Here is a 24,071-nt window from a genome sequence, read left to right as displayed (position 1 = left end):
AAGAGAAACGGTGGGAAATCGGTGGAATCGAAGGACGAGAGCCGCGGTGAACGCTTGGCGAACAAATCGTGGCAGGCCACGGTAGATACGGCGGACACGGCTTCCGGGAAGGATCGTTGTTCCGTGACGGAAGAGGCAAGAAGAGAGAAAGAAACAACCGACAATGCCCCGGCCGTGAATTATCCGCAAAGAATTCGTTTCTTTCCCGTCAGTTCTTACGTTCATCGTTCGACGATTCACCAAGCGTTCCTCATTTTTACAAGTTCGTTAATACGTATATACGCGATTCGACACGGTTCGCGAATCGAACAATTAATAACGATATCTGTTCAATTACATAATGTTACCGGTCATTGATCTTCACGCTGGATACCTCCTGTTTCTCATCTTCCGCGAATATTATTATTTTATGTAATCAAGGAAGAGAAGCTTCACGGAGAATAAACCTCGTGCTTGGACTCTGTAAATGGCACTGGAAGAATTCACGGGGGATTTAAGAAACGGGCCCGTGGAGCTCCCGTGTCATACACAGCGTCCGGCTATGCAACGCGGTTTAAGCTCAAGGAAAATTATCTTTCACGACTTGAATCGACTCACTGCGAAACGTCGTCGGCGTTTTTTTATCAATTTCTAAATATCAAGAATAATCGTGTTCGAGTCGAAGGCAATCGGTCACGATTCTCACGAAACAACCGGAGAGTACCCGAGGAGAACCCGGAAATCGTCGACGCGCTTATGTAACCAATATCAACTTGGTAATGCGTCGAGAAATCAGGCTATGCTAAGAGATAAGAAATCGTTAAAGCTCGGTAGGGAACGTGGTTCACGTTCCTCGTAGGCAGTAAGAAGCTCTCGAGGCAAGTTGAAATCGTGAATCAGCAACGATAGGCGGCTCGTTCCGCCGCCGAACGTTTAATGGACGGGCAAAAACCGCGAAAAGGGACTATTTAGCGATAACGTTTTATGTTCATGCCTGATTTTCTCGGCTATGGTCGTCTACGTGCACGTGGTGCACGAAAGCTTCGCTGGTTCTCCTCGCCACGACTTGGCAACAAGCGGCGACCTTCTCCGATGAAAAGGCGACGCGATGGCGTATATAGAGGGACACGAGGCTGAGGCGCACATTTGTCGGGCGAGAAATGGCTGTCCACGTGGAAGAGGGGACCGGGGAACGCGTACCTAACCGGAAATACAGCTCGTACAGGCAAAAGAAGAAAGTGTCGGAGAAAAAGGATGCGGCCAGGGTCTCTGTGTGGATCGATTTGCGACGCGACTCGACGCGCAACACCTGTCACACGAGCCGACCAAGTAAGTGCATTCGCCCTTTTCATTGTGCGCAATGAAAAGCTGGGGAAACGTACGAAGAATATCGTTTGAATCCTGTTCTCGCGCGTCATCCTATTAGCGGCGACCGGCTAATAGCATGTAAGATGGGGTTTAGACGAGTTTCGAGCGACCGTACAACTCACTGCTTCGTACATTAGTTATCCTTTCCTCTGAAAGTTCAGGACCCAGAGGAAGTTTAATTGGTTATCCCGCAATTAAGGGTCAGACTTACCGTCTCTCCCCCAAGACAAGAATATTCGCCGTTCAGAAGCTACATTAATTAATTCCACAAATTGGAAAGTACAGAAAAGTGATGATATTACGAACACTGCTTTTTTAAATTCACCTTATAACCGTAAATAATCTGTTTCTTGAGAATCGAGAAATTAAGAAATTAGTAAAAAATGGAGTTGATCGATTTAGCTTCTGAGAGGCTCGTCGTAAGACACTTAGATTATTGTAAAATAGGATTTTTATCACAATTTTAAGTAGTATGGGCTCCCGAGCTTCTTCGGATTCCAACGAGTGGATCGTTTTATTGAAATTTTTGATACAAAGAAATTCTCACCAAAGATTGGGATACAGAGTTTATCTGTACAATAACAAACGAATCATAATGACCACATTTGATTACCTGTTGCGTCACACCTGTTGCTGTCCGTACAGGAATCACGTGACGGCAGTGGCCGTGAAAAGATTTTCTCATTGTATTCCTGACACTTATATCGATCGTGTGGACGAACCCGGTCGGACCGCTGCCATCGTTACACACCGTCTGCTGAAAGCGACCGAGCAATATGTCACAATTATACGCATTATCTACTGTGCATACACGCATGAGATCATAGGGGTGACAAACGAAACGATACTCGTAATGCAAATTGTTTCCGTACGGTTGATCAAAAATTCCAAACCAAGAAGCGGGTGGATAAGCGATTATACACCATCGATTCTAGTCCATTTTCTAAGCTAAAGTTAGGGTAAGCTAAACTTATCGCCATGCAGGTGATGCCATTATCTTTCTTACGAAATTACACGCGTTCACATTGTACGATATCGTCCTCGTGAATCATGGATATTCTTTTTTTTTCTATTTATACGCCATTACACATGCTGGTAAGCTGACTCAACAGTTACACATTTTTCCAGATACGAATATTTTATATGGAGACATCCAGACACCTAGGAGTCTTGTTAAACAGATTCACGACTTCACCATGGTTGATCTTCAACCCTTTCTTCGAAGGGAATATTCTTGATGCCCGGTGTCGATAAAACACCAGGGCGTTTGATCGTGCTCGCGTCCTCGTTGGAATCTCCCGATCTCATTGTTCGTGGGCAGCAGGGCAGAAAGCGGCGCTTCCGGTTTCAAGTTGACTCGAAGCACGACGGACGGCTACAGGGCCTGGTTGCATCCTGATCGTCCAGCTAAACACCTGCACCACATTTCACGGGTAAAAGGATCAAGGTCAAAAAGAAGCACTCTCCCAGGTTATCCGTTACATCCTCCTTTCCAAGACACAATTCGTCGTAACGTTAAGATCGCGTGTTTTAGACTTCCAGGTACATGGATGTCGTTATACAACACCGGGACAAACCCGAGTAATTGGATGGATATGATTCCACAATAAATCAAGGTAGAAATCAAGGCGAGGAACGATTGCACCGGCGAACCGTTTGTCGCCGCTCGAACGTGAGTATAAGAGAATGAGTAACTGTTTCTACCATCTCTCCTTTTCTCTTCTTAAACCGCAGATTATAACGAAAGAAAATCGTAACAGATGATAATGTGATGATAATGGGGAATAATTACTTTTACAGGCACACTCGACCACGCTGCCATTACCCACATGCTTCACGGAAAAATGTCATCGCACCGGAAGCCAGCGAACGCACCACAGTACCGGAAGTCGCCGTGGGACCGCATAGATGCTTGAAAATATCGCGTACCACCTTCGTGTTCCATGGGAACCGCTAACTTGACACGCACATATAAGTGCCTATGTACATACACTCTGTATATCGCGTGTAATACTCGTTAGAGTTAGATGATATAGGTATCGTGGAGGATGTTGGTAACTCGCTCGTGATGTCACCGCAAACGACTTCTTTTTAGGGACCGCAGATACGTGGTTACCTGTACATACCTACCGTGTTACGCTATGTTATTAGTATTAGATAAAATAGGGTATTGGACGTTGATAATCCGAATTAGCTATTCACGAACGTACCCATCCGCTTCCGAGTACGTGTGCAACCCACACACGCTTGTACGCCCATGCTACACCATCGGATGATGGTTAACTTTATGATTCATGAAACTTATCTTTATGGTCAGGTGAGTAAGACCGTCGGTCCCATAACAATGGGGAAAGGTGGACGACAGATGAGTCCCTCTTTTGTCCGAGCAACATTAACGCGTAAGATCCGTGCTCGGTACTAGCAACATTTTATCACGTACGAGGTTAACGTGTCATTTACTTCGTGGCCTTTCACCATGATCGTTTCGATGTATCGAAGTATCGTAAAACGTCTATAAAATAAGAGGAATAAGATACTCGTTCTTCGAATAGGAAATAACCTTTGTCCAGTCGATGTTCCCAATCGAGCACGTGTCACCTCGCTCTCTAAACGAAGAAATACTGGCATTGATTCGGATCCAGAAGTCGTGGGCGAGCACCAACGTCATTTGGATTTGCAACTTCCTCGTCCTTGAGGAGCAAGCGATATTTCTGCGGTCCGAAGAAACGAATTGTCCGCGCTTCCGTGTCAGTGTCGATGCTTGGACGGTAGGAAATTACTCGTGGAAAAGGCGCGCAGCCGTCGTCGATCCAGATGCTCCGTTAACGCTTCAAATATAAAAATAATCGGAAGAATCATATCGCTGTCTCGCCAACGCGTCTCGTCTTTCCAACCGAAAAATACTTGAATAATTTTGATTTTATTTATCTGCGAGCTCGAACGATATGTATTATTTCCGAATCCTCTCAAAAGCCAACATTCGCTTTTTAACTATCAGCAATAAAGAAGATAAATATTGACGCGCGGCCGAGATCAGACGCACGTTGGAAATACATCATCGACTTTATTGCCGATTCTCTCCTATGTGCTGGAAATTACAGTAGGAAAAACGTTCTATTATCGTGTCTGAATAAAACACAGCAGTAGTTTGCCTGCGAAAAGAGAAAGAAAGCGCGAGGTCTTCTAAGGAACGACGCGTGATTATATAACTCATGCTCTAAACGCATTTTTTCGTTTAATTGAATTTGAATTGCGTCGATGGTTTTTAAGGCAAACGACAGGCCGGATATATGAAGTTCTTATAAAGAAAACAACGATGCTGACGGAAATATAGAGAAGAATCTAATTGGAGTCCGTTGACAACGAATGAGTCTGTAATACAAGATTCGCGGAAACCATTATTTTCATTTTAGTTATTAATGACAGTCAGCACAACAGTAAAAACTACGGTAACACGTCATTCTATGGATACGACAATAACTTTAGTGAATAATTACGACCATTAATATAAATGTGACAGGTATTGATTGATCGGTCAAACAAATTGATCGTCATGACACTGTCAAGAATTATTACATAATCGATCGAACGTTTACGTTTCATATCTACTGTAAATCGTACTGGTTTGCCGATAACGCGTCGCCGTGTTATTATTAGAAACGTAAATATTAAAGTACCAGCATCATCGTTATTTATAGGATATTGCACGTTATTCGTAACAAGAACTACAAATTCGTATCGCATCCGTGGGATTATACTCGTCCTCCGTCAAGGCTAACGCGAATCGCTCCAATTTCGATGCCCGCCTACTGAAAGAAACGCGAGTCTTCAGCGAAATCGCGGCTCGAATCGATGATTAGTTTCAAAGATGTAACGCGACTAATGTGCAAAGATTTACTGAAATCGGTGACGAATCGCGACAGCTGATAGAGAGGTCTTTCATCGTCAGGCCGTTCAACATTCGCAGGCGAAATGTGTCTGGACGATAGCCAGATTCAAAAATAAGCCGAATTTCGTCGGATTTGTGATCGTCCGCGACCACTTGGCGTCTCCTCGCAACACGAAGCCGTTAGGCGTTTACAACCCGTTCCTCTGTATCGTTTTCGATCGTTCGATCGCGATACACTCGCCTCGAAGAACGCTTCTCAATATCCGCGATCATTCCGAGAATCATCACTATTTCCGTAATGTCCGCTTGGCAAGAAACGATCGCGTATCCTACGCTGTGTCTCATCCCCCTTGAAATAAAGATATATTTCTCGCAAGAAAAATGACAGGGTTCCTATATAAAAATTCTGAGACAACTCTCTCGTCCTACTCTCATCGGATGATTCACAAGGTCCATTTAAGAAAATCCATGAACTCGTTTGTCTATTACTCTCGTCGGAAATCTCGTTTTCAACGAATCTACCGACCTCTCGGAGAAAGAGGAGACTGGTTTCGAGTCTCTTTTATAATCCGCACCACGTTGACGCAACCGCGTAACGGGTCCACGATGACGATTTCGTTCCGCGGCTACAACCCGTATTTTTAAATGCCGCCTTTTATCTTCGCGGCCGGCCGCGAATCTTCCGCGATCGCTGCCTATAAATCACTCTGCTCTCTCGTTACTACAGAAAAAGAAGAAAAATAAAGGAGAAAGACCTGGGGCCACGAGAGATGTGTTCTCAGTGAGAGTTCTCCCGGTGGCGGTACGAGAGGTGGGAGAGAAACGCGATGAAAAGGGATGGAGGGGTGAAGGGGTAGGAGGGAGGGGGCAAGAGAAGGATAGACAGCCTTTTGAGACCCCTCGGTGACCAGTTTAGTTCTGCTTGGCATTCGAACCGCACCAGAGATCATGTGACAGAAGACGAGCTAGGATCCTCGCGCACACTTCGATACAGGATCTGTTTGGAGCAAGTTAGATCGTTACGAGATACAGTGGCTTGCCGATCGATCGCGATCCACAGTTTGCGATCACGCGACAGGTGCCTGAGAATCGGTTACCGTGGATCTATACGCGTTTTTTCGCGCACGTGTTAATTGTTTATTTTCTCTTTCCTTTCTTCTTTCGAAAAAGGTATAGTACGTTATCGAATGTCACCTGTTATGATTGAATCGGAAAGGAAGACAGTGTGCAAAAACGGTCGATAATACACGTACAAGGACGTCGCTGAACAGATATCGCATTTCCCTTCCGTGTTTCAACAGAGTATCAAGGATGACCGCTTCTAAAGCGGCAGAGCTGCGATCGTGACGGCACACGCAACACGTGCACTCTGTTTAAATCAACAAACGTCAAGCGGCCACGTAAAAACGGGTAGCATACATTAACGAAGAGGAAACCAGGAAAGTGCAGGACCACTGTTCTCTTTTTCCCTCTCTTTCTTTCTATTAGCACGGCTCGCGGTGCATGCTCGCCATAAATGACACTTGTGAAATCAACGCACACATTTTCACCGCTCCGAGCGAAGAACTGTAGAAAAGAGGGTCGTTGACAGTCAGCACGCGTGACAAATATACCAGTGCATCCTTTAGTGTTTCCTTTCCCTGTGAAATTAAAAAGAAAACGTTCCATTTTTTCGCGTTTGTCCCGGCTCGTGATCCGATTTACACACCTGTCACGCGTGAAAATTAAATTCTCGCTTCCTCGGCTTTGTGTGTCATTTGTGTTCGGACTTCGTGCTCGTTAATTTGGCGAAGAACACTGGAAGCCGTCACAAAGAATTGCGAAAAGCAGATATGAGGTCGACCGGTCGCCACGCGATCTAATAATATCGCGAGTGGATCGTTGAACCTCGCTTCCTTTCTTTCCACGTGTCCATCGGGCGCAGAGGGAAATAAATCAGCAACTTTCACCGAACACCGTCGACAACAGTAGCTCATAAAACATGTCGGGGGACACGACGTCCGACGAAGAGGGATCGCAGGAGGATTCGCCGCGATACGACATCGACGATCTGGAAATCATCAAAACCATAGGTGAGCGCGACGCTATTCATCCTCACGCCTTTCACTGACAACTCCTACTGTTCATTATAAAACTTTCTATTCGTCTCTATATCGATACTCGAATAGAACACCGTTCAACCACTTATATAGAGATTCGTTGAACTCGTAACTTTACCTCTGTACGACTAACAGATCGAATTAATAGTATGTACTGTCGAATTAATTGATAATTGCTTAAGAATCCTTTAAACGAGGTACAGATTTGTTAAGATCAATTGAAAACGCAAATGTTACTCGTTACGCGCTGTTGATTCTCCGCGAGAAAACATCAGAGACGAGGCGATCTACCCTCGAAGCAAGGAAGTGGGCCACTGGAGAGTGAGAGGCTACCGAGTGTATATTTAACTGCTCGTTAAGTTCGAGTTACACGGCAAGCTGCAGGTGTTTCTTAGTTGATTTTTCACTCTTTCGTCTCTTGTGTAACCATTCTTCGAATGACCGACGTTGGCTAATAGAAACGAGAACTGGAGACATTACGTTGCACGATGAAACAGCATGAAGCATCCGTAGACCAGTTTCTTGTAAATGTATTTTCAGGGTGTTCCAATTTACGTTTGAAATATAATAGCAAACAGGACGTCCGGGTTCTAATCACCGAACCATCGGATCTAGATAACCAGGATAGTAGAGTGTTGTTACATGATCGGGCACGCAGAAGAACGATAAGCGATCGATCCCATCTCGTCCCATTTACTTCGGTCATTGTTGAATTATACAGGTAAAGCAATGGCTACACGCTTGTAAGCGGTGATCGATCACGACAGATGTGCGGGCTGCTGCTTTCGAGACGTAGAACAAGTTTTGGACGCACACCAAAATCCTCTCTCGAGTGTCCATACGGGAAAAAAACGACGTGTCGAGGGGAAGCGTCTGGCGCGCGTAATTCGAGCGATGTAGCCACAGCCAGCGTGATGAATGAACGGTATTACCTAAAACATTAACCTTCTCCGATCGAATCTATTCTCGCTCGAAGACTTCCTCTTTATTCGCACGGGATCGATGTATCTGTCATATATACTTACGACGTGTCAGAATCAACAAAATAATTTGAAAATCATATCGGATCGAAAGTGGACGATTAGTCGTAGCAGAATCTTGGGCCAAGTCGATAAAACAAGCTATTTTTCCTCGTTTGTTTTTTATATCGCGAGAAAAGAATCAGAGACGATCGATTACGTAAATTTCACGATATTTAAAGCGTCGTTTCGCTGGAAACTGTTCGTCTTTCTATCATTGACACTTGTTTTCAGCTGTCACTGACAATCACCGCGATCGTTTCACAGTGTATACAACACGTTTTCGCCCCTTATTCGCACCGTCTGCCAATTTTACCGCATTTATAATAATGCCACTCTAAAATACGCAAAACGCTCGTCCGTGATGAGAACACCTCGTGCAATGCAATTTACCGGTTAATTTCGGCCCGGCGGCCATCGCTGTTCTGTTAATTGGTCGCGGTACGTTGAACAGACCAACTTTAGTCACCTGCATTCGTGGGAAAGTGCATTAAACAGACCGCGGACGACGGATTATGCGACTAGAGAGAGCGTTGATAATTGCCCATTGCCTCGAATGATCGATAACACGAATGATACCTTCTTTTTATTTGCGCCATTACCTTGAACAAGGAACGTTTGAGTAATTGACACATATTACCAAACGCACATTTCTGATCGATAATCTCGATCATTAAAGAGCAATTGATTTGTTATGCGCAAAAGGCGTAACAGAATTCAACGAAGATCATTGATTATAAATTACAATAGAACAGATCGTGACAGGTCATTGATTACAATAAGACAGGAGTTTCTGATGAATTTTTATCTTCAGGCACTCCCTGAACCTTGAAAATCATATGCAATCTTGATCATTAACAAATAATTGATTTGTTACACGTAAGAGGTATAACAAAATGTAATGCGAAACATTGATTAACGAATTAAATGATTCTAATGAGTTTTTATTCTTAGGTACAGGCACCTTCGGCAGAGTGGTGCTATGCAGGCACCAAGGAACTCCTTTAGCGTTGAAAATCCTCTCAATGGTAGACGTGATCAGATTGAAACAAGTGGAACACGTGCGAAACGAAATCACCGTATTGAAAGAGGTCAAGCATCCCTTTATCGTGAACATGTAAGTCGGATTTGCTTTCTCCTTTCTCTCGTTCGATCGCTGACAAGCTGTAACATTGTTTCGTTGGTTACGATCGAAAACTGTCGCTTCCAACGCGAGGAAGTGCCTTCATATGATCAAGAAAGTCGAACGAAGGAGTTTCTGAAAAAGAAAGCGTAATTAAGAACGACGAGAGTGATACTGAACTCATTCTCTTGTATTAGATTCGAAATTACATTTTTCTGCTTCTCTACTATGGAAATCTCTACCGTTGTACCATTACCGCTTTAACATCGGCATGGTTTCAGGCTCTGGAGCGGAAGAGACGAGGCGAGAGTATACATGCTGTTAGAATTCGTAGCCGGTGGCGAGCTTTTCTCTTACTTGAGAGCAGCTGGCCGATTTTCCGGACCCACCAGCTGCTTCTATGCGGCAGAAATCGTCTGTGCTTTAGAATACTTGCACACCAAACACATCGTTTACAGGGACCTAAAGCCTGAGAACCTTCTCTTGGACAGCCAGGGCCACCTGAAAATTACGGACTTCGGTTTCTCCAAGAAACTCACGGATAGGTAAAAGGATATTATTTCTAATATATTAGTGGTCGTAATGATGGTTAATACAATAATAAACGATCGTTATATAACGATCGTCTATTTATTTTCTTTTTTACCCGATTAATAATAATTACATTACAGATGTTTTTGCAAATTCAAATGGAATCTAAGTGGAAAGTTATTAATTATTCTTAGTAACTATATGCCGTCTGTACACAAACATTTGTTTAATAACAATATGTGCGGCTGTCTTGTTCAAACTAGAATCGTTCATGTAGGAATATTCCACGTATATAGATTTCATACGTATTTAACTATTAAACTACAAGTTTTTAAATCGTATCTTTGCTCCGGGAGGTCTTTTTTATTCTTATCTACACATCAGCAATTTCAACGTTGCTGTATGTAGCCATACGGCAAATTTACCGATAATTGCTCACGATAGGGCAACGTCTCATATCTCGAAGAATAATTATTTTAAATTATCGGTTGTAGGACGTGGACTTTGTGCGGCACTCCTGAGTATTTGGCGCCGGAAATAATTCAGAGCAAAGGACACAATAAAGCTGTAGACTGGTGGGCCCTCGGTGTTCTCATCTACGAAATGTTAGCGGGCTTTCCACCATTTTTCGATGACAATCCCTTTGGCATCTATGAGAAGATATTAAGTGGAAGAATAGAATGGCCAAAACATATGGATCCGATCGCCAAGGATCTGATCAAGAAGCTTCTGATCGCGGATCGAACGAAGAGATTAGGGAACATGAGACAGGGGGCTGATGACGTGAAGAGGCATCGCTGGTTTAAATTAGTCGAATGGCCATTGGTAATTAATTGATGAATTTCACGAGTAAATCGATAGTGTCAATGTGAAATTGTTTCTTTTTTTCATTGGAGTAAGAATAGTTTTTTAAATAGTATTAGTTTCTTACTGAAGTATAAATAATTTTCTCAGTAATTTTTGTATTAAAGCAAGGATAGTTTACTAAATAATACTAGCTTCTAGTACTAATAAATAATACTAATGTATGAATCGTTCTCTGAATGATATTAGTTTTCCATTAGAGTAGAGATATTTTTCCAAATAATCTTAGTTCTCTAAACGATATTACTTTCTCTATCAAAGTAAGATTTTACAGATTTTATATTACACTTATTTTGTATAAATAGGTGCCACAGAGAGCCCTGACACCACCAATAAGACCACGAGTAAAAGCACCAGGTGACCCAAGCTGTTTCGACGATTATCCTGAAACCGATTGGCGTTCCCAGCCTCCCTTGCCACCGGAACAACTGGCTCTGTTTCAAGATTTCTAAAAGAAACGTCATGGACAATCGTTCGAACATTCGAACCGTGCCAGGCATTCATTGACGCAAATTCGTTCGAAGAGCTTCCGTGTCGGGATTAAGATCGTCGAGTTAACAGCATTGTGATGTGTATAAAGTTTTTCTTACGTTCAAGCGTAAGGGAGTACCTTTTTATTTTGTACATATAGCAGCCCCCTTTTGTATTATTTAGTTGTGCACCTCGTTTATTTATTCATACTCGCTGAGTAGGCTAGGCATTTTTCTTCGTTGTTTTACGTTGTAAATAAAAAAAAAAATGGAAAGAGAAGAACGATGTAACACGAAGGAGAAACTGTAATCTCAAATCAATTTTCATCTCATGAAGTGAAATTGCTTGAGAATACATGTTCCCTCTTACACAAAGAAGTGATAAAAAGTGATGACAGAAATGGTCATAATTTTGTAAGTTGTTATATGTAAAGTATTGTAACGATGTATCGTGCGGCTGTACGCTACATATCAGAAGAGAATTAAATCGTGAATTTTTTAAATTTCAACTGGTTATTCCTGAAGATAATACGTATTGCTATTCGAACCTTGAATAGAGTACAAATTCGATATTTTAGTGTGTCATTAATTGCGATAAGATCGGTAAGCATCCACACCGTACATGTTCTATTAAATTTTCAAATAGTTAGTGAATAATTTACATGAACACCAGACACGCGATCCTGTCGTGCAACGATAAAACGCATTATTCTGCATTTCAAGAATCAGTATCGCTTCGTAAACGTTACTAAGGCCACAATCAAGTAGGAACATACCCAGAAAACTTGTTAAACCGTAAAAGTACAGCGATAACCATGTCGAAAATATTCAACAACCAAAATCGGAACTTCTTATATCTCGATACAAGGCATAATGACACGATTCTAAGACAATCAATTGCTAAAATTAATGTGAACGTCAAATCAGATCTCACGAAGGATGTAACCGAATCAACGAAGAAAGAGGAAAAGAATCCAACACCACGAGAAGTTTTAACAGATTACCTGGAGAGCACTTCTGTACACGGTTTGCAATATTTCGGTAAAACGAATATAGAAGTCGGAGTTCTTGGGAAAATCCTATGGGCCTTTACCATATTAACTTGTTTCGTCTGTACTTGTCATTTCTTCGAGGTACATCATCAAAAAAGGTACAAGCGATTAAATGCGCGTCTCGTTTCAGGTTTGAGCTTGATGTTAATGCAGTTTTTACGTCGTTACAACGAGAATCCGACCAATACGTACATACAAACCTTCGATGCCCCGATATTCCGCGCGCCATTTCCTGCTGTAACCATTTGTCCATCTATACCAATTCCTCTGAAGAAACGCCTGGCCATTTTGGAGAACTCCATCTTACCCAAGAACGTGAGCAGAGAACTCGCGTTAGAGATGTTAAAGTGCGTATGTATATCAAGCAAAATTATCAAGAAACATCAAGAAATATAAATAAAATAATTTTAAATTGAATATAGCTACGGACATCTTATAACTCATCCGTATGTGAATAAAGAGTTTAAACAAATGGACAAATTAAAAGAATTTTTGGATGCCAATAAGTGGAGCGTGGCAAGATTCGTGAAAACTCTAATCAATTGCGAGGACATGTTCGAATCGTGTTGGTGGAGTACGGAACGCATAGATTGCACTAAATCCATTAAACATTCGTATAGTTCTTACGGACTATGTTGCTCCTTTAACTATCTTCTTGAGAATTACGTAGGATCCCAGAAGCAAGTATCTCGATAATATCCTAGAAGTCCGAGAAATTATATTAATATAACTAGAATGATTTCTTTCGTTTAATTAATGTAACCAAGATCATTTCCTTCTGGATAATATAAAGGGGACAACCAAAACCGAAGCCTTTGAGTTCCGCTGATTTTGGACTGTGGAGCGGCTTAAAGCTCGTGTTCAATAAAGAAATGTTCATGATCACCCAAGACGACATGCGTAATTCCTCGAGAGTCGTGAATAGTAATGGCATGGTGGTATGGAAAAACAACTTCGCGGAACGATCGATTAAGTCGAATTTTTAAAAATATTAATTTATTCACGCCCCCTTTTTTTTTTCTTACCAGGTATTGGTGCATCACAGAATGGATTATCCTGGTCTTAATACTAATATGTACACCTTGCAAATGAACCATGAGTTGGAGGTAATTTATTCGATATAAAACAGATAGAGATTACTAGAATGCATTATCGATGAATTGTAGATCGCCATAAAACCGGAACTCATTCAAAAGCCAGCAGGACTTCAACATCGTAATAAGGAGAAACAGTTAGTCCCCGTATGCATAGCGGAGGACCAGAACATTTTGGAATATTTTTCTGTTTATCGCTACTCGAATTGTTACGCAAATTGTAGAGTCAAAGCCATGATACAGTTATGCGGATGCTTACCGTTCATCTACGACAACATAGCTGAATCCTACAACATCTCAGTAAATACATTCTGTTATCGTAAACAGATATTTAACGCGAACTTCACAATTACAATTCGATCGATTTTTAGCGTTGCGAGATAGAATATTTGCCATGCATCCAGAGAAATGCGAAATTGATAAGTATCGTGAAAGACATACAGAACGAGAATTTCACCTGCTCTTGCAGGACTCCGTGCGAGAACATGATCTACGATAATTCCCCTAATTTGATATCTCTGACGAAAGCTAACTTCCCGTGAGTTAAATTCGCATTTATTAATTTATTCTCTAAATTTTAATTTAGACATTTCTTTTCATTTCGAGCGCATTCACTTTCAGGAATACGACGGACAAAGGTGCTGCGATTAAAGTTTACATGTATTCGCAAACTTTCCAGATGCTGCTAACTCTATCAGCCGCCGACAAAACTTATCTCTTAGGTACCGAGCTTAAACATTCTTGTCATTTTGTCATTAAAATAAGTTTCTTTAAAAGCTATTTTACGTTTCAGCATCAGTCGGTGGAATCTTTAGCTTGTTCCTTGGATGCAGCTTCCTCAGCGTCGTGGAAATCGTTTACTTCGTTTACCTATGTTGTCGCGCAATCTTCGCGCGTAAGAGGCACGAGGTTCAAACAGACCACACAACCAACGAGGTCTTTGTAAACGGTCGCCGACGTGTTTATTAAATCTCAATAAATTCCTCGAACAGATCTAGCAACGTTCTCTCTCCCTGCGAGAATACTTTTGTATCGAAACTGTGGATTTTTCCGATACCCAAGCTAATAATTTGACCGAACGATTCGTTACGTGGATTCCACACGCGATTTATTGTGTAACTCAGACCAGCACACGTAGTCAGCGAGAATCTGGAGCAATTAGATCTATTTCGAGCGATTACTGGAACGCCAACGGAGGCAACGTTTACCACCCATCGACCAGTAAAAATATTTGCCACGCCGTGTTTTCGCTTTGATGTTTTATCCTTGTGATTATGTCACTTAGTTGGACAGACCTTTAATCAACAGACCCAAGAACTACGAATTCCTGGATTACGAGCGAGGATGGTTAATTGCTGTCTCGGTGCGGCGTACTTGTCTCGATCCGTGTCGAAACCGGAAGTCACGCTTCCCCCGTTGCCTGCCAGCGTAATTAATTCTCGTCGTGGCCGTGTAATACGATAGGAACGTTTTGAAAGCGATCTAAGGCGGAAAGTTTTGTGAAATTATGCGACGAAAGATAGGAAAATGTACGTTTATTCGACGGCGGAGGAGCAGGAAAGGCGGAGGATAATGTTTCTCGTTGTGATACATCGAAGGAAGGGAAGGCGATTAACGTTCCTTAACGATATTCTACTTATAAGTAAAAATATTCGAGACACTCGAAATCGACGGCAGAATCGGTAACACGATCCACGACAAATAGCAGCGAATAAGTTACGTAATGACCGTGGAAATTCGGTCAGTATCGCGTGGACGCGTTCATACCGTAGAAATATTCAGGATAGGTGAGATGTGTTCATATCGTCTATTTTCGGAAGTGCTATCGAAAATACCGATTTAGTTTTCTGTACATTGGACGTGTTACCACCGTCGTGTAGCGACGAAAAGAGCTGGAACCATCGGTCGCTATTTTCGACTTAACACCCACGTATTTCTTAACCATCGTCCGTATACCCCGAGATGTTTTCTATCTTCGCGCGAGCACTCGATATTTTTTCCTCGATTTTTCGGCCGAGTATTTCTTCTCTCTTTATTTGGTTTCCAACATTTACACACAGAGTTTAGCTCGCCATCGGGCGAACGCGTTTCCACGTGTGTAACCAGCCCCGATAGTCGTCCCTGTGCGGTACAATTTTTCAAATTTACGAGAGAAACATATACGGGTCCCTTTGATCATCGTACTAGTACAGTCACGCCCTTGTTTCCGACGAAACTACCTTAAATTTGACTATTCCTTTTATTAGAAATAGAACTATCTCTTTGGCGTCCAATTATCGTGTCCGTGAAATACATAAAATCATGGGGAAAAAGGATAGACGAACATGAAACTCATAGAGAACGTTGAAAGAGCTTAAGTGGATTACGCTTGTCTCCTTCATTTTGAAATAGGTATCGTCGCAAATGCGACGCGGAGAGGGAGCAGTCGTTAATTGGATGAAGGAAAAACTGGTATCTGGCATATCCTGAGTAATAGTAGATCTATCAAGGATATCTGGTTATCGACGAACGTGTGTGATACTCTTCGTGCTTCTTACTTCACTCCTAAAATCAATAAAAATAAAAATGATAATATACAACACTTTACTACGAAGCAGAGATTTTGTTGTAAAGTAGCAGAGAGCACCATTGTTGCGGAGACTTCAATGATCACTACAATGGAAAGCAGGCGTTACGTAGCAATTGTCTACAAGGGATAATCGCAAGCGAACTTACCATGGCGAGGAATGTATTCTAGAGTTAAAACAATCCCGAGTACAACAACCAGAGGCAAATCAGCAAGAGGATCAATATAAAGTACGTGGTTAAGATGTTTTTCGTTTCGTGGGCTGCCTGTGGCATTTTTTGGCATTCACAGAGGATGATTCACGACACTAAGGAAAAATCAATATCAGGTGTAATCACGATATACATATACTCAAAATATCAATACCCAAAATATTAATCGTCGTGTTAAGTATTTCTTTTTTATTCCTTCTGGCGACTCTTCCGTCAATCGATCGATTAAACGAAAGTTCGAAAAAAGATCACGAAACCCTCAAAAATTCGCTCGACGACTGAAAGATCCGGCTGATTACCGGAAACGTTGGAGTCAGACGATGAAATCTGAAAACGATCGAGACGAATAACCAAGCACCGCGCCACTTTGCGTACGATCTCCGACTAGATCACTCAACGCAGGATTCACGATACAACGAAGATCCCGAAATTCCTCCAGGAACCGTGTGAAATCCCCACCAATTCGATCGCGAATACCGACACGTTGTACCTTCCCTTATAACATCTGATCCAGGATTGGTAGGCCGAGGTCCCACCACCGTCTTTTACTGGTGAGAAACCAACGAGTTCCGCCACCTCGAGTTATATTAAGCATCGTGAATATCGGATACAACTTCGGTGGAAAATGTTCCGAATCGATTCACGATCATCATCGACGTAAAGATATTCAAGGGTTCAAGGTCATCTGGGTGACGATCACGAATAGTTAAGAGTCAACGGTCTCTTAGAAGCATCATGGCAATGTAAGAAATTAACTAAACCTGAAATATTAAAATACGTCATGAATTACATTGTCTCTAATATCTCAAATTTTCAACTTTTCTAAGAAATATTTGATTTAAAGTGTTTTATATACCTTTCATACACCTTTTGAGAAAGAATGTCAGAAGAAATGAAGATACAGATTTATCCACAGTTCTACGTACAAAACATTCCGCAGTCTTTTTATTTCTTTTTCTTTATTGAATGATTTATCAATGAATCACTCTTACTGATTTTATCTTTGTACAAGTTACAGATGGCTCTAATGGTTTGATGCATTAAATAGGGCTCGCAACGTAAATGGCAAGTGCGTAAACGTGCGTATCAGCGTTACGGCCAATATAACACAAACCAGCCGTACACCGTCGGGGCGTTAATTTAATTATAACACGTCGCAAGAAACGGTCGATGTCATTTAACTATATACTAAAAACCAAAAGGAATCAACTCTTATTTTTAAGCGAAACTTATTCCCGCCTACGCGTCAAATTTGGAATGTTGACAGAATTCACGTGCTGGCGCCACGGTATTTCCCACGTGACGAAGTATAACAAAAATATAAAAGTTTTTCCGTAAAAAAAGAAAAAACATTGATGATTCACAAAAATATTCCAACGTAACGATCTATTGTTTTCTTTCAAAATTATAACAATCTCTTAAAGAGAACAAAGATAATGGAAGAGATAAAGAGAATTTCTAATCGATCTTTCCTGAGTAATAGCGTTTAGTAGATAGGAGTCTTTCGATTTGATTGATGGCTAGGGCTATTTTTATCTCCGACGAAACCCCGTTCGCGTAGTTTTAACATTTGATTAAGCTACGCAGAGCAGTTCCTCTTTAGCTAATGTACGCTAACGTCGTTCATCATTTCCAGACCTTCGGCTAATTTTAACTTGAAAATCAAACATTAACCTTATAATGGACAAAGCTCGCAAACAAATCCGATCTAAACTTTGGACAGCTACTTACGTAATATTTGCAAGAGGCACACCTAATTCATCAATTTCTATGTTTCTTAATATTTCTCAAGGTACCAATCAATAAATTATCAAATACACACTAATACTACACTTTAGTCTTACCACGTGTATATGTAGCATGTAGGACATCACACAATTTTATAAAATATTTCTTTATTTCGCTCGCGATGAAATTACAATAGTGTATCGGTAAAAAGAGAGGCTTGGGTGGTAACTTATAGTATACGCTATAAAATTGATTAATTATAGGAATGTGTGTCGTACAATTTTTGTATCCTTATTACTAACATACGTAGGTACACAAATATGGCGGGAATTCTGTTACAGGTTTGCTTAAGGCACAATCCACAAGATCTTCTGTTAAGTGTTTACATAAGTAAGGTGACATTTGCATCAATAACATCCGGATATTTAATTTTTAACCTATAACCTATAAACACGATCATTCTCGAAAGTAATTATCAACAATTGCTTCATTGGCACAAACAATCTATCAACCGGTTTTTATAACCTTAAATTCTTGGCACGGAGGCTTTCGCGCGTTTTAAAAATAAGAGCAACGACAAAGGAGGAAAAAGATCTCTCTGCTCGACTAGCGGCTATCTTAAAGATTTGTGAAACAACCGGTTCGATGCTGCTTGAGCATCGTTCTCTGTGACTCAATTGATTAATTAATAACTACGAGCATAAATACGATGGAAAGACCCGTACAAATGACCGCACGCGAACTGGTCATGCTTGCATATAGTATTGAGAACAGAACATATGGAAACGAACAAATACCAAACTATCTAACCGTTAGCGCATCTCTATTCATAATTTGAAGCGTATTATTCACAAAGATCCTCGATGAAAATTCAGTCATGCCAACGAGAATCCCAACACGTCCTCCAGTGAATAATCGAACAGCCTTAGGTCTAATTTGTACAAATCTGCCAACTTTCGAAGTTGCTTGTACGTCAACGTAGAATAATACTTTTCTAGTTTCTTCGCGGTTGGCTCACTGTTCACTGGTTTCGTTGGGAAACTATAAAAATAATTAATTTTGATTAATCAGAATCAAAAGTATCGATGCAAACGATCGATTTTGTTTCGCGTGTTGATCAAAGAACAATATACACATAGCAACGAAATAGAAAGTAATGGATTAAGTAGGAATATTTCTTTGAAAGGAATGAACATTCATAGTCTGACACTTTGATTGCGCCAACTACGCGATATTACTTCAATAAATATCGCATATATTTCTAGCTAGGAATTGAATTCTACAAATAAACACCTAAAAAGTATATATATTTTCTTATATAATCCAATAGATTGCTGGAATGAATATGGAATGCTAGCGCGTGTAATGCTCTCTCGTAAAATAATCATGCGTGTCATGTTTATGCGTGAAATATTCTCGCGTGTAATAATCGCGTGAAATACTAACACGAAAAAATTCGCTCATCTATATCGGATCTATACAAGGATAAAGTAAACGCTTACTTGACTGACTCGACCCCCATCCGTTCCAAAACTTCCGTGGCATCCTCGACTAAGCTCTCGTACTTGCTGACGAGATTATAATTAACCAGGCATGGATGGCAAAGCTCGTAAATTGGCTTCCAGTGCTCGTTTCGTGTCTCATTCGACGAATCATCTGTGACGAATTGTACGAACTCTCTAAATGTCACGTCATCACCATTTTTCAGCGATTCTACAGTGGCGTTTTGTCTGTACCTCTGCAAGAAAGAACGTTCTCACTGTTGTAATTCCTTTGATATCTCTCTCATGCGAGGCAAGAGGGAAAAAGAAACAAAAATCAAGCGATACCTTGATAATCTTCTTCCCAAAACGAGTTTGGAAGTATTTCGAACTCTTTTCGTGTTTCGCCTCCAGCTTGTTTCTATAGGCGGACAGCAACCTTTCCAAAGGATGCCTGACGACGATCAGCTTGTCGTAAGTTGCCAACATTCGTTCTATTTCGGACAAGGTATAGTTGGTGAGCCTTTGAAAGGTACCTGGAGAATGCGCCTGATCAGCAGGTATTTCCATAGGATCATTACCTGGCCATTTCCCCGTGGCCACCATCAAAACTCGTTTCCAGTTCGTGCACGCAACCTGATACACGAATCCGTCGATTTAAAATGAAACAAAAGAACCACAATAATATAACAAATAACGTTCGTAATGATCGTGTACGAGTTGTAAAACACTCTGCTATACAATTTCCAGTTACTTACTTAATATGTTTGAAGAACAATATTATTGGAAGTATTGTAGAGAAATCAAGCTTTTTGTTAAAGATCAAGAAAATATATTATTATTAGTTATGTTTAAGAACGATATGTGTGATATTTTGTTAAACATTATGAATCTGTTGAAATCAAGGATCGAAAGAAAAAGTTCTCTTTCGTTTTTAAAAAAAATTCTACTCAAATTTATGTTTCGTTTAAGATAATATCTGTTCCCGTGGAGTTTTTATGGAAAGACATGTTATCCTTGGAATCTTCTTTAAAAAATGTTTTAATGGAATGTATATTTTTGAATGTATAATATAAATTCCATGGTAACAAGCTATTTTAAACCGTGTATTAAAAAATATCCATAAGATAAATAAAATTAATAAACTATTTAGTACTAATTATATTTAATAATAGTACTAATTTTATTAAATAATAATAATTATTATTCATATGTTTATTGAATAAAAGATATGAAAATCATAATATAAGTAATTAATAATTTCATAATAAGTACTGAGCAGAAGAGAGAATTTGTCAAGAATAATACCTAGATAAGACCTTTTTATAATGTAAATAATCTGAAATACATAGCAATTCTATAATATAATATACATATAGATAATATATGTATATCTGTCAATAGCATGTATGTTTTCAGTAACATTCTTACCTTCCTAACTGTTATTTTCATTACAAATAAATGTATCGAATTGAATTTAAACAAATATTATAAATAAATAAATAACATATTCAGAGTATAACTGTAATAATTAGTTAATATTGTTGTACTACTATTCATTGGATGGTATTTGTTACACTAATTGAGAACCTTTTAGTACTAATGAATATTGATTTAATATTGATGAATAAAATACCTCTTCTTGTTATAGAAAAATCTTTATTTTTATATTTTGTAAGCTCTATCCAAATTAAAACTTTTTTTTCAAGAATTTTTTTTTATCTGTTCTCATCGAAACTTATAATGTGAAAACATTTTCTAAAAAAAGTTCCACGATCCATATTTTAAATGGAACCTATCAAAAAGTTTCATAATTCTTTCGATTCTTGGCTAAAATATTATTTTCATAAAATCACCTACTCCTTTTCTTGCTTCCTATATTTAGAATTTATTTGTACCTTGGGAACGTAACAATATAAAAGTTCGTGTTGTTCGTCGACGAGAATATTCCTAAACGATTCTGGATTCAAGTCCTCGTTCGGAGAGTCTCTGTCTTCGAAGATCTCCTCGCAATTGTACTGTAATCTCTCCTGACGTTCCACCAAAGCGGATCTCGCCAGGGCGTTTGGTCCTGTCCAAGAGTATACAGAATCCTCCGTCTCGAAGGATCTTCTTTTCTCATCGTCCGTCGAAGTGCGTCCCCCAAATGCGCTCGCATCTACCATTAAACTTGAAATATTGATAAGAAGCAGAACTGTCCCCCAGACACGGCATTTTGTCATCGTCCTTTCCGTCCACCCGGGACATTGATTTATCTTGACATAGAATTATTTATCAAGCTTTTTTATTTGTTCAAATGTTCCTGTAAAGTTCAAAAATACGTTCCATTACAAACGGAATTTCTTACGTTTGAAAACATCGTTCAAGAAAAAGAAAAGAAAAAAGAATGAAAGAATGTTATTTTGAGGTACGTAAAATGTTTGCTTTCGCGATCGTGTTATATGCTTTGCCGAGTCAATTTTAATCGCTTGAGAAATACCAGCAGCTCAGCCACCTTACTTCAATTAAACGTCATTGGTGTCAATTCTCCCGATTCCAGCCATGCATTCGCTATTCGTAAATCGTGCACAAACTCAACGAATTATTTAACCATTGCGAAAAAGAAAACAAGAAATAAGTTAAACACATTCGATAATTATCAATGCAGTCGAAGCATAGAACGATCTATATCGTAACCGGAATCCAAAAGACACGATAATCAGGTCAAGCGCCACCGTTTCGAATTCTTTTCCGACTAAAGTCCTTTAAAGCCGGTTCTGAATGGACAGCGCACGGTACATTTGACATCTAGATATCTAGAGCATACTCCTTTAACAAGCTGCAAAAGTGGGCTACGTTTAATTCGAAACGACTTGAAGCTAAACCACTTTTCCGCGAAGAAAAAATTCATCCGATCTCTCGAGAGAAGACCTGTTCTAAAATTTCATAATACATACACATCCCTGTTAGACCATGACACCATTTCTTTGCAAAGATTAAATTTAGATTAATTTATTAAACGTTAGTATGTAAGTTCAAAAATAGATTATAATAACAGAGTATCAGTTTCTGTTATGTAACGATTTTCTATGGAATAAAAAAGTAGACAGCATTATAAAACGACACTGTATTCATAAAAATTGAATAAAATACTCGATAGACTGAATAATAAATTTTTGCTCAAAAATTAAATATTTTGCACTGATCAAGATAATTTTATCATCGTATGGCATCTTTCTATATTATCATTTTACTTGTAATATCCTACAAAGGTTTAAGATAACAACTATGGGAATTGACAAGTTTCATGCAAAAAAGCATCCTGATCTAAATATCTTCTTGATTCATGAATGGAGACATCGATATTCATGACTATGAAATTACTCTGCCCGTTATAACTGATCCTTAGTTATCGGTGACGCTTCAGCTGTTAACGTCAACTCTTAACGTCAAAAAGACCACATAAAGACAAATAGACGACATTTTTACAATCATTCTAACAATTATCGTTAGATTTATTTCGAAATTTCCTTATCCAAGTAATTATGAACGAAGGATTAACGGCAAACAAACGAGACTCATTCAATATATAAATGAGCTAACCTCTCGATAACCTTCGACCATGATATCGATTGAGACTAAAATACGAAAGTGAACTATGCTGCAGAAGGAATAATAGACATTAAAAATTCATTACGTCAATAAAGCGGTCTAATAATCGAACGACGTTACCAATCGAATCTCGTATTCCATTATGCAATGGCATTGGAACTCGTTCTTGACCGTATCGTGCGAATCCTCCTTCTGATTAAGAACCATAGTGATAAATACTTACGTTTATCTTTTGCATCAATAAAAATTATCGATGCCACGAGGTATCGATGTTCGTCATGTTTAACTGTCAACACGAACACGCGAGCAGTCTCGAGCCGGAAAACTACTCGAACACGCGTCATCGTCCTCGAATGGTCGAAAGATGAGATAGACTCACCTGTTAAGCGTCACCATGCGCTGCCAAATTCTACGTGGCATGTTTAGCTGACTTGTGCACCTTCGTAAAAGTTTTATCGAACGTCCTCCCAAAATTCTTAGGAATTCGTTCCAAAAAATATCGCGTATAAACTGCTTCTTAGATAAAACAACCTACATTTAGCTGAGTCCACCTCCAGTCAAATTTTTTAATCTAATTTAATTAATCGATGACAAACGCGTGGCGCGAAAAGTCACTAGAAACGCCGAAGATTTCGAAGCAGACACGCGACATGAAATACTTCGGACGATCGAACCGATACGATGGACAAACGGCTATTGCCTTGACTCTAACGCCTGACAGAAGAATGGAACGTGGTGCCAGTTTGTAGAAGTGAAAGAAACTGTGCGCGCGCGTCTATTACGTTCCATCCTCGTTTCTTCGCTGGCAAACGTGGCGATCCTTTTTCGTCACCTGTGTACCCACTTTCCGAGGCTGAGGTCGCCACGAATTCGTCTGGTAGATAATTACTAAAATTTTATTTCTCTTCATTAAGCTTCTCTAAATTCGTTGAGATAATCATAGAAAAATTACATGGTATAGAAAACATGCATATCATAAAAGGATAATCTTAATCATAATATAAA

At 40.0% G+C, this 24,071-nt stretch overlaps 3 protein-coding genes across 8 annotated transcripts; 2 read left to right on the top strand and 1 right to left on the bottom strand.

The window, feature by feature from the left end:
- Positions 1-6,125: 6,125 nt before the first annotated feature.
- Positions 6,126-11,845, top strand: LOC132908921 (cAMP-dependent protein kinase catalytic subunit PRKX). 3 transcript variants are annotated; one of them, XM_060963373.1, is made up of 5 exons: positions 6,126-7,308; positions 9,309-9,471; positions 9,759-10,022; positions 10,503-10,833; positions 11,178-11,845. In XM_060963373.1, exons 1-5 carry the CDS (start codon positions 7,218-7,220, stop codon positions 11,322-11,324), a joined length of 996 nt encoding a protein of 331 aa, XP_060819356.1. In that variant the 5' UTR covers positions 6,126-7,217; the 3' UTR covers positions 11,325-11,845. The 3 variants fall into 3 exon arrangements, with proteins under 3 accessions (XP_060819356.1, XP_060819357.1, XP_060819358.1); XM_060963374.1 differs by lacking the exon at positions 6,126-7,308 and adding an exon at positions 8,092-8,260; XM_060963375.1 differs by lacking the exon at positions 6,126-7,308 and adding an exon at positions 8,693-9,240.
- Positions 11,846-11,967: 122 nt separating this feature from the next.
- LOC132908916 (sodium channel protein Nach-like) lies at positions 11,968-14,479 on the top strand. Of its 4 annotated transcripts, none has more exons than XM_060963366.1 (8): positions 11,968-12,455; positions 12,525-12,741; positions 12,817-13,074; positions 13,188-13,332; positions 13,423-13,500; positions 13,561-13,788; positions 13,860-14,026; positions 14,110-14,479. In XM_060963366.1, the coding sequence occupies exons 1-8, from the start codon at positions 12,158-12,160 to the stop codon at positions 14,432-14,434; spliced, it is 1,716 nt and encodes a 571-aa protein (XP_060819349.1). In that variant the 5' UTR covers positions 11,968-12,157; the 3' UTR covers positions 14,435-14,479. The 4 variants fall into 4 exon arrangements, with proteins under 4 accessions (XP_060819349.1, XP_060819348.1, XP_060819347.1 ...); XM_060963365.1 differs by having other exon boundaries at positions 11,968-12,741; positions 14,110-14,210; positions 14,282-14,479; XM_060963367.1 differs by having other exon boundaries at positions 12,306-12,451.
- Positions 14,480-18,144: 3,665 nt separating this feature from the next.
- LOC132908920 (carbohydrate sulfotransferase 11) lies at positions 18,145-23,433 on the bottom strand. Its single transcript, XM_060963372.1, has 5 exons — positions 23,290-23,433; positions 21,374-21,777; positions 19,824-20,111; positions 19,497-19,732; positions 18,145-19,035 (listed from the first exon to the last, which is right to left on the bottom strand). The coding sequence occupies exons 2-5, from the start codon at positions 21,695-21,697 to the stop codon at positions 18,870-18,872; spliced, it is 1,014 nt and encodes a 337-aa protein (XP_060819355.1). The 5' UTR covers positions 21,698-21,777; positions 23,290-23,433; the 3' UTR covers positions 18,145-18,869.
- Between the last annotated feature and the right edge of the window lie 638 nt (positions 23,434-24,071).

Source organism: Bombus pascuorum, chromosome 7, assembly GCF_905332965.1.
Source record: "Bombus pascuorum chromosome 7, iyBomPasc1.1, whole genome shotgun sequence".
NCBI classification, from domain to species: domain Eukaryota; kingdom Metazoa; phylum Arthropoda; class Insecta; order Hymenoptera; family Apidae; genus Bombus; species Bombus pascuorum.
This window is presented reverse-complemented; position numbering and strand designations above follow the sequence as displayed.

Bases quoted from the DNA above. Each gene is read 5' to 3' on its own strand.
- LOC132908920 (XM_060963372.1), bottom strand. From the start codon at position 21,697: ATGACAAAATGCCGTGTCTGGGGGACAGTTCTGCTTCTTATCAATATT. The intron at 20,112-21,373 runs GTACAAATAAAT...TTCGTGTATCAG, and splicing joins TATATTGTTACGTTCCCAAG to GTTGCGTGCACGAACTGGAA. The intron at 19,036-19,496 runs GTAAGCGTTTAC...TTATTTTTATAG, and splicing joins ATGGGGGTCGAGTCAGTCAA to TTTCCCAACGAAACCAGTGA.
- LOC132908916 (XM_060963364.1), top strand. From the start codon at position 12,158: ATGTCGAAAATATTCAACAACCAAAATCGGAACTTCTTATATCTCGAT. The intron at 13,333-13,422 runs GTATGGAAAAAC...TTTTCTTACCAG, and splicing joins TGAATAGTAATGGCATGGTG to GTATTGGTGCATCACAGAAT. The intron at 13,789-13,859 runs GTAAATACATTC...ATCGATTTTTAG, and splicing joins CTGAATCCTACAACATCTCA to CGTTGCGAGATAGAATATTT.
- LOC132908921 (XM_060963373.1), top strand. From the start codon at position 7,218: ATGTCGGGGGACACGACGTCCGACGAAGAGGGATCGCAGGAGGATTCG. The intron at 9,472-9,758 runs GTAAGTCGGATT...GCATGGTTTCAG, and splicing joins CATCCCTTTATCGTGAACAT to GCTCTGGAGCGGAAGAGACG. The intron at 10,023-10,502 runs GTAAAAGGATAT...TATCGGTTGTAG, and splicing joins TCCAAGAAACTCACGGATAG to GACGTGGACTTTGTGCGGCA.